Source organism: Gastrolobium bilobum, unplaced genomic scaffold (assembly GCF_033153095.1).
Source record: "Gastrolobium bilobum isolate Gb01-03AN ecotype WA unplaced genomic scaffold, APGP_CSIRO_Gbil_v1 utg24763, whole genome shotgun sequence".
Lineage (NCBI taxonomy): Eukaryota > Viridiplantae > Streptophyta > Magnoliopsida > Fabales > Fabaceae > Gastrolobium > Gastrolobium bilobum.
Window position 1 is genome coordinate 457,089 of NW_026898295.1, and position 9,934 is coordinate 467,022.

General features: G+C 33.5%; 1 protein-coding gene across 2 annotated transcripts; it reads right to left on the reverse strand.

Annotated features, from left to right (window-relative positions):
• Nucleotides 1-16: 16 nt before the first annotated feature.
• Nucleotides 17-6,915, reverse strand: LOC133314582 (mechanosensitive ion channel protein 3, chloroplastic-like). 2 transcript variants are annotated; one of them, XM_061516074.1, is made up of 14 exons: nt 6,661-6,915; nt 6,034-6,098; nt 5,877-5,936; nt 5,029-5,183; nt 4,116-4,239; nt 3,926-4,023; nt 3,741-3,854; nt 3,365-3,425; nt 2,851-3,000; nt 2,503-2,613; nt 2,154-2,321; nt 1,933-2,046; nt 1,709-1,765; nt 17-1,183 (listed from the first exon to the last, which is right to left on the reverse strand). In XM_061516074.1, the coding sequence occupies exons 2-14, from the start codon at nt 6,091-6,093 to the stop codon at nt 197-199; spliced, it is 2,259 nt and encodes a 752-aa protein (XP_061372058.1). In that variant the 5' UTR covers nt 6,094-6,098; nt 6,661-6,915; the 3' UTR covers nt 17-196. The 2 variants fall into 2 exon arrangements, with proteins under 2 accessions (XP_061372058.1, XP_061372057.1); XM_061516073.1 differs by having other exon boundaries at nt 6,034-6,193.
• Nucleotides 6,916-9,934: the final 3,019 nt, after the last annotated feature.

Sequence of the window (9,934 nt, forward strand, 5' to 3'; positions counted from 1 at the left end):
AAACCAAAAACGCTATTATTCAGAGATTCTGAATGAGACAGTTATAAAAATCATGAAAGAACAATTATGTACATAATCAGCTAGGGAGAATACAATGCATAATTCCAACTTAAAAAAAACAGCTGGATCATTTTTGCATAATTTTCAATTGAAGGCATATACTAAAATATCAACTTCTACTCTGCTTATTTTGCTACTAATCCTTCTTATCCTTGTTAGCAGTTGGAAATGAAGACATCTGACCATCCTTCTTATCCTTGTTAGCAGGAGGTCCACTCCCATTCCGTTGTACAGCAAATTCTTGTGACTCCACAGGGATAGGAGATGGAGTCATTTCTTCCTCAATTGGAAGAGTTCGCTTTGAGCCTTCTAGGGCAACACCAAGAAGAATATTCTCTTCCAAGGAAGGTCTAACTGATGATGAAGACACAGCAGATTTCTCTTCATCTTGCTTTGAATGTGAAGAAGTAGAACCGGTCTCTCCCCTGCCAGACTCTTGGGAAGTAACAGGAGAAGTTTCAGGCACAGCACTTTGTGCAAGGTTTTTAGATACATTAACCGTACTTCCCTTTCCTGCATCTCCTGCACTTTCCTTTTTAGGCTGCATGGTTTTGGAGGTCTTCTCAACTGAACTATCAGAACCCATATTCTCATGGGAAGTAACAGGAGAGGTTTCAGGCACAGCACTTTGTGCAAGGTTTTTAGATACTGGAACTGTACTTCCCTTTCCTGCATCTCCTGTACTTTCCTTTTTAGGCGGCATGGTTTTGGAGGTCTTCTCAACTGAACTATCAGAACCAATATTCTGGATTTGGGCCTCAGAAATTGACTTGGATTTATCCTTGGAGTTTACACCAGGTTGGGAGGTTGATGTAGCTGCAAAATTCTCTTCTCCTTTCGAGTCAGATGCCACAATTTCATCAACCTTGGCATCCTTTTCCTCATTTGCTCGAGTTGAACGAGTTGAAGGCTTAACTTTATCTTCTCCATTAACTTTATATGGTGGTTCTATCAGTAGGAATGGACGATTTGCTGTTGCTCTGGATCGAGTGAAAATGGTGTCCCCAAAGGGTATATTTTCTGAGTCAGCCTCACCATATATTTTCTGAACTGTGCGGATGGGAGTGGCTAGCCGAGCTCGATGATGACTGACAACTCTGAGAAGATCCAAAAGAATTGCCTCCTGTTTTGTTATATGTAAATCACCTTAAGTGGGCCAATTATTTGTTATAAGCAAAAATAAAAGAATAGTGATCTTAAATGCAAAAAACACCATAGCACAAAATTGATGACTTTATAATTAGGTCAAGATCTTTTTTTCACAAGGGCACATGAAAGCCCAAGAATTCAAAATGACAGATAAAACAATATTTAATAGAAATTAAGCTTAAGAATCTATCTTTTAACATCTGTAAAGACTTAGAAAAGTATAAAAGCAAACAGTCTGAATATTAACAAATATCCAGAGAATAAGCATTTGTGAAACAATAAATTCCGCAAGATCTCACCAATTGAAGTCCAAGTACAGCAAATTACAGAATTAGTGAAAATAGAAGTCGGTGAAAAATTTGATCAAGATGGATTATATCATAATAAATGGCTTGTCAGCATCTAGAAAAGATCAGGATTATAAGTTATTAGCAAACACTTGTCAACATACAACATATTACATCATGAGCAACTGCAATTGCTGTAGGTCCTATCTTACCTTAACGCAGAGGTACTCTTCAAAATGTGAAGTTTTTACAAAGCAAGATATTAATATCTGCAATAAGAAGGACCGTTAGTAAGTTAATGGTAAATTGAGAAAGGATAAGTGAAAGAGCCATATTTCTTGAGACACTACAGAAAACATCAAAATCTGCAAACTAAAAGCTGAAGACTTTTGCCATATATATAAAATATAAACAAATGAACAGAACAGATGCTTACCATAAGAGCCTGATTTTCAGGATTGACATTCTCCAAAAACACCCTTCTGTGTAATTTTTGCTGCTCTACTTGAGGATTTTTAGCCAAAACCTTGCGCATATCAGCCACAATACTCTGCATGAAGAAAATGGAATGGGGACAACATCAGCTTTCACATTAAAAAATGCACATCAGAAAGTCCTTGAACAAGTTTTTCAAGCATGTGAACCAAGAATGCTCACGTTAATTTTGTTGACATCCAAGTGACTGATAGCAACGTAACTCTTGATACGCCAATGAGATTTCTGACTCAGATTTCTCACAACATTTACAGTGAATTTGTGATTAGGAATATGAACTGCCTCACGATCATCACCTCTCACAATAGTTGGTGACCACCAGCCTACATGCTGGAGAAAAAAAATAAAATTTGAATACAACATAATTAAAGTGGCACAAATAAGAAAATCTACCAACAGTAATAGTTCTTCTATTTTTAAAATGATTATGTAGACCACTTAAATTTTTTTTACTCAATCAGCATCATACATCTTATACTTGTAGAAGTTCCTTTTAAGTAGAGATACAAACCTCAACAGTACCAGAAACCTCATAACCTTCAATCTTTGTTTGAATCCACTCGTTCAGAATAAATGGCCGAGTTGCATGGATCATTATACTTGAAAGAAAGTTTGTAAATATCTGGATTAATCACAAATATGAACTTAGAATGGCAGCAAACAAGAGTATTAAATAAATGATTTTTTTGGATTAAAAATCACCTAATTGATAATGCCTACTAGCTCTGGATATACACATAGAAGACTTACTTCTACAGAATTTGATAAAGTTTTTATGAGGATGCACCAGAAAATGCAATTAAGAGGAGGACTTAAACAAACTATACTAGTAGACAGTACAAACGAAATAAAACTGTACCTCACGACCTGCAAGAGTGAGCAATACTGTGCCCAAACCACCAGCAGTTAACCACTTCTGTGTGGAGAAACCTAGCAACTCCATGAACAATGACAAGGCGGCAACCCATACAGCAGTATACACTGCTTTCCCAGCAAAATCAAGGCCCATCTGTCAGTCAATTTTTCTAGAATGAGAAGCTGGTAAATAGATTAACAATTTTGGGATCACTCACAGAAAGATCCAAACACGAAATGAAGGATATAATATAACACATTCAATCCATGTACTGAATAAAAATTGTAAATAACATACAGACAATCAATTTTATATTTCCAATATCATGAGTATATTCCTAATCTTAAATTCTAATGATATTAAAAAAATAAAAAAAATAAAATCTAAGGCTTCGCTAAAATCCCCTGACAACAAAATTAACTAGTCAGTATGATTGCATTAAAATGCTATGCACACAGCAAATGAAAAATGACAAGAACTGACAAAAGCAGTAAATGAATATGTAACAGAAACATACATTTCTTGCATCACCAGAGTCATTTGCCTCCAGAAAGAATTTTTGTGCTTGTTGAATTAAGCTGAAAACAAGAAAAACAATCATATATATAACATTACAATTGAAACACAATACCGGACCCAATACACCTAATAGTGAGAAAGAGCAACCGATAAAAAGAGAAAAAAAGAAAGATAAAACACTATCTCTTCATGAATGGTACAAGCAGAAAACCTTAACAAATTATCAAGAGCAATGCAAACTGATTACAACACTAGAGATGCAGGGGGAAGCATATTTTTAATTTAGTGAGGTAATAGTAAATAAAATAATACAGAATACCATTTATGAAAAGCATTTCCAATTTCAACCAGATGCTTCTTCCAGAAATCAGTACCTTGATAAACAGTAAGCAAATGAAATCACTGTTGACAAAGATCTCACAAAATTAAGCAGCCTTTGCTTCACAACCTGGCTGGTCTCAGATGGTAGGACTAGTGGATCTAATGCCCTGAAACAAAGAATGCTATGATCAATACTGCTAGGGCTTCCAGGGAATATACTTGTTGATCAAGAACAAACCTGCATATGAGCATTGCCCCAGTCCATAACAGCAATGGCTGAAAATAAGATGTCATCATATATCGCGAACTACTTTTCTTCCAACTACTGTCATTCCTCTGAAATTATTTTTCATAAATCACAAAAAGCACTAATCATAGAATTCAATCAGATTGAAACAAATGAAGAAATAAAAATGGATGGAAAATACTTGAAGAAATAGGGTCCTGCTGAGACGAATGAGCGGCTCAAGACCATAAACAGCAAAGGCAATGATACCAAGGGCTGGGATCAATCGAAGCCAAATAGGGCTTCCACATAAAGCATCATATGACCTGTATAAATATATAAAAATAAATGTTTCCATAGAGATTGTGCATTAAATGATAGATTAAATAAAAAATAAGGAGATGCAACAATAAAAATATAAATTTAGCACCAATTGATACCAGTCCTTCAGAAACAACACAAAAATACAAATTAAACATATTGTAATATCATCTTGCAGATTACTTCACAAGTTCATATAATAATTAAGTTTAATCCTAGTGGGTCCAGTCAATGCCAAATTATATTCACTCCTCAAAGAGAAAAGAGAAACAGATCATCCGACAGGTTGAAGTTACTCCAAAATACATGTCAACTAGCAGATAAAGAGATACCAAAACCAAAAGAGAGGGGAGCAGGAGGGGAAGAGTAACCCTGCAGCTGTAGTTTGGCACACTGACAACATGCAGGCGGTCTAATGATGAGTCAAATTGAATTGAGAAAGACATCAAAGAAAGTCTACTCTCTACCACGATATGATATATAATTAAATACCTCTGAAGTCTAAATCATAAATACAAGCTGATTATAATATAACCATTAAATGAAATTTAGAAGAGGTGCAGAAAATATTCATGGGATAAGCTTGATTGTATATACATGTAACATTATGAGAAAGGATATCAAACTTAAATTTTATTGCATAAAATTCAAGGGTGCACACCCTAACAAACATAAATTTTTATGGCAAAATGAAAAAGACTGAATTGTAAAACTATATATAAATATGCACATCCATATCCGCTAACTTGTGGGAACTTTTCTCAATTAACAGTAAAAAAGAGAGAGAGGCCGACCTTGTTAAAAAAACAGTAGCAGATTTCATGAGCAGATTCACATTCCCTCCACCTGGTGTTAGGACAGACCGGCATACGAAAACATTACATCTGGAAGGCACATGCCGTATTGGGGCATGTACTCTAAAAAGATGGAGTGCTGAAGAATCTTGCTTCTGTTAATTCCAAAAGAAAGTCCTCCATTGATTCAGATTTCAGATTAAATAAACACAATCAACATTAACTAATATAAAAGCAAAACAACAATTGTATAGACAGAGTAAGGGTGCTCAAGACCCAACTCTAGCCAATAACCCGACCAATCCCAAAGCTAATTGGGCTTGTTTCAGGTTTTAAAATATCTTTTGGGTCATGCTTTAGGTTGGCCAGCTCACTACAGAATTTCTTGACCTAAATATCTAATGCATAAAGGGAAAATCCTGGTGCACAAGACAACCCGAGTTTGCGAAGGTAGGGGTGAGAGTCAACTGTACGCAGTTGTACCCTTATATTTTTGCAAAAGGGTTGTTACCAAAACTCGAACCAGTGACTTTTTGGTCACAGAGGAGCCACCTTATCGCTGCTAAGGCTTGCCCTCACCTCTAAATTAATATTTGTACATTAGGTCTAAATTTTGGCTCACCCTGGTTCCAAAGCAGTCATTAATCAGGTAAAGAACAAGTATAAAATTTGATCCAATCAAAATACCAAGCCAATTTAAGCTTAGCTAATGAACACTTCTAGCACAAAGGAATTCAAGTGACACTGAAAAGCAATAAAAAATCTAACAAACAAGTAGAAAAGAAATAGATAGATCCGTCAAACATATATAAAAGAAGCATGGAAATTATAATCCACAAAAGCCATACCAATCTACATGTTGAAAGATTTATGGTGACCAAATGTAATCGACCAACCCCCATAGGATTCTGTCAAATGACATGGAAATGAAACTCAGCATTCTGAATTTAAAAGAGGGAAAATGTAGTGAATTACCTAAACATTCAAATTCAAATAAGCACTTACATGACGGAAACTACGGAACCCGCTATTACTGTTGAGCCTAACGTCACGAGACAATTGCATTGAACCTGGGTAGACCATTGTTAAAATTGAAGCACAAGGTCATACGATCGGTTCGCTGATGAAAACCAGATATTACCCTTTCAACCCAATGCCTCAGTTTCTTGATGGGATAACAAAAAATAAAACATTTCAGAATTTAACAGAAAATAAGACCTGCAAGAAACAAGAAAAAAAAAAAACGAGAACTCTAATTTCACTGCAATCTTGATCTTTTTTTCCCCCTTTGTCGAAGGGAATATTGATTAACAAAAAAAAATGCAAAATTCCATTTTCTCACAATTTCTCAGCAACTGAACTAAGCTCAGGGACATTCATTTAAATTAAGAGAAAATTTAACTTCAATAATGAACAAAATACAAAAAAAAAAAAAAAAAAAAATTAAACAAAAAAAAAAAACAATAAATAAAACCCTAAAAGTTCGTCCGAACTCCGAAGTAACTTGCCGAATTTATAACATAACCATATGATAGGAGTTTTTAATCACTAAAAACATCACGTGATTCGACATGACATGTGTTGCAGACTCATGAAGTACACTCAAATACCTGAAATTTGAGATTCAACTACCTGAATGGTACTACAGATAATATTCCCAGGTTCCTGGAAGAAAAGATGTTTTTTTTCTCGGAAACGAAGGCAGAGTCTTCCAGAAAAAATCGAAAGGAACACTAGGAGTTTACCCTGGGAGCAAAACAGAAACGAAATTTGCGAGTGGTTGGAGAAGGAGGCAGTGGTAGAAAAGCCAAACTCGGTTGGCTATGCTTGGTTCTTTTAAGTTGCGCCGATGGACGGGTTTCTTGTACGTGGTCCTATCAAAACGCACTGTTTCGGATTAATATTTGTTCATAACCCGCTAAAAACACAGATATCTTGTGTGCATTTATGTGGCGCCTAGAAGGTGGCTCTTCAATCCTGAATAGTAATAATAACGTAAACGAAATGTCTACCTAGAGTTTTCAATTTTTAATTTTCAATTTTAATGTTTTTTATCTCGATATTTCATGATGGTTTCCTCGTAGTCAACGACCAGCGAATATTGATTGTATAGGATTCAACAATAGGAAAAGGTCCAAAATGATGCATATATATATTATTAAAAAAATTGTGGAAAAAAAGAACTTAGCCTTGTTATCGAATATGTTTTATTTTCAGAATATAAAAGTGTGTAGAATTTATATTTTTTTTTCTTCTTTCTTTTCATATAATCTTATATGGGTCCTATATATTTTATATGTGTAGAAGATAAAAAAAAAAAAAAAACATTAATCCCTAATATCATATATCCGTTTATCATTTATATAACAGAAAAAAGAAATGAGAGAGATAAAAAAATATGTTTAATTATTTGGGTGGATAATACAAGCGCAGAGAGCATATTGAGAACTTGTCCGTATCCATGAAATGGACATGATAAGAAACGTGTTTCGTGTGCTGGATTGCTGAATGCTGATTAGTTTGTTTTTCCTAGTGAAGTTAAATTGTATGATTTTGGTAAATTTATGTGAAATGGGGGCTGCGGTTCGGCAAAAAATGATTTAGTTCACTCCATGTGTAAAAAAATTAAAAAATTAAACTGAACTATAAATCGAACCGAACTGTACTTAAAATAATTGATTTTTAAAAATCAGTTCATGAACCGAATTAGTTTTTTAAAAATCAATTCATGAACTAAACCGATTTTTAGAATCAATTTAAGAACCGAGCTATTTCCAAACCGAACCGTTTTTAAATCGAACCAAATTAATTTTTATAACTTTATTTTTAAATTTTTAGTTTTTCTTTTCTTTTCAAAATAGGGTAGACCCGAACCGATTATGAACCGAACCGAACCGTTTTCAACTAAATCGAACCGTTTCCAACTGAACCGAACCACATCCGAACAGAACCAACTTTGAACTGAACCAAATCATTTAAACCAATTCGGTCCAATTTTTTAAAAAATTCGGTTCGGTTCGACCCATACACATCCTTAACTCTATCTTATTTTTAAGAGTGAGTTAAAAAACTCGGTCCGTCTCAAATCTTTTTTATATTAATTTGTCCTACCCCATCTCTTTCCGTCATCAACCAGTCAAAAAATGAGTCAGTTCGTTCACCCCGCTCTTGAGAGTGGGCTGTAAAATTTAGCCTGTTTCGCGTCGTTTAGGGGACTAGGCAAGTCTGTCCGCCGAGTCGAGCTAGTTTTGCTGGCCCTACCCACCAATGCTATTTTGGAGAGGGCTATAAGATCTTAATCATTTATTTCTCTCGTATTTGAGATTAGTTTTATAACAGATTCAAAGAGTTAAAATTTATAAAAAAAAATAAAAAATTAAGATATAAAAAAAAATTCAAAGAGAGCTCCCCTGTCGAATTTGAGATGTTTTTATTAAGGGAGTAAAATATCAAATAATTAGTTATGCACAAATATGAATTAAAGAAAGTACTTAACTAATATTTATAATTTATAAAAAAAACTTGATAAATAAAAATCTTGATTAAGTACATAAAATAAATATATTAAAATTCCAAAAAAATAAGAAAAGATATTAATATCATAAATAACATATTTATCATCAAATCAATGAATTAAAAATAATACAAATATTACCGAACATGCACGTCAACTTGAAAAAAGTAAACCTTATTAATAACTTATGGCATATAACAGCCAATAAAAAAAATATAGATAGGCTTTAAATGCAATGCCACTAATAACAAAAATGAAGGGAGCCGTGATGTTGTTAATGACATCATACTATTCATTTTAAACTTAATATTAATAAAAAAATCAAGGAAGTAGCCTGTTTTTTTAAAATCCAAGGGTGACAGTGAAATTTCAACCAATAACGTCATATAGGAGCATATTACAGTCGCACCAATCATTAGGTGAGGCAAGTAGAGTTTTTGGACAATTTCATTAATTTATATAGACACAAAGATTTATGAATCCACTGTACAATGATATATTTATATTATGTATTATCGGTAATATATAATGGGTAAAGAATTTTTTCAGTCAATTAAAATAAGTTATTTTCAGTGAGTTCAAAATGATGTCATTTTAGGACAGAAATCAAGATGTTTTTGTAATTTTAATATATTGCAGTGTTATATTAGTCTTTTTTAATTATAATTTTTTAATCTTATAACCCAAAACGACGTCGTTTTGAGTTCACTGAAGATAACTTTATTTCCGTTGATTGGAGAAATACTTTTCTCATATATAATATAAAATATGAAAGTTAATTATTTTTTTCAGTAATAATGGACATGGCACACTCCTATAAGTTTGTTGTATCTACTCCCGTAGTATACTAGTTTTTTGGGTCACAGAGATAGAAATTATCTAATTCCCTCATTATTATAATGGTTTTGAAGTAGTTTTTCCAAATAACTATTTTTCCATAAAATAGTTAAACCAAAAATATTTACCATTTTAAATGACATAATTTTATGTCATTTTAATTGAAATTAACGTGTTTTTGTGAGTTTTTATCTTCTTTTTCCTTCATAATATTATCCTTTTCTTTCTCTTCCTGATTTTGCAAAAGATAGAAGGTTAAAACCCGCAAAAATACAGTAATTTCACTACACAAAGTTGTGTCATTTAATATCATAAATGTTTCAGGTTGATCATATGGACTTAGGCAAGCACAAATAAAGCCCAGATTAGAGTTAGGATAACTAGGTAAGAAGCATCTTTTAAGCACGAAACCGGCAAGAGAGCCCAGAACGTGCCTACGACCCAATCGTTATTGGCATAAATGGACTCCACCACGATCTTGATAATGGCTTTACCCCATGATAATTATAACCGTCGAATATGGTATATATATATATATAAAAGAAAAAACCCAGT

Coding starts and splice junctions, on each gene's coding strand:
- LOC133314582 (XM_061516073.1), bottom strand. CDS start 6,111: ATGGTCTACCCAGGTTCAATGCAATTGTCTCGTGACGTTAGGCTCAAC. Junction 4,240..5,028: donor GCTACTGTTTTTTTAACAAG/GTCGGCCTCTCT, acceptor ATATTTATACAG/GTCATATGATGCTTTATGTG. Junction 4,024..4,115: donor GCAGGACCCTATTTCTTCAA/GTATTTTCCATC, acceptor AAATAATTTCAG/AGGAATGACAGTAGTTGGAA.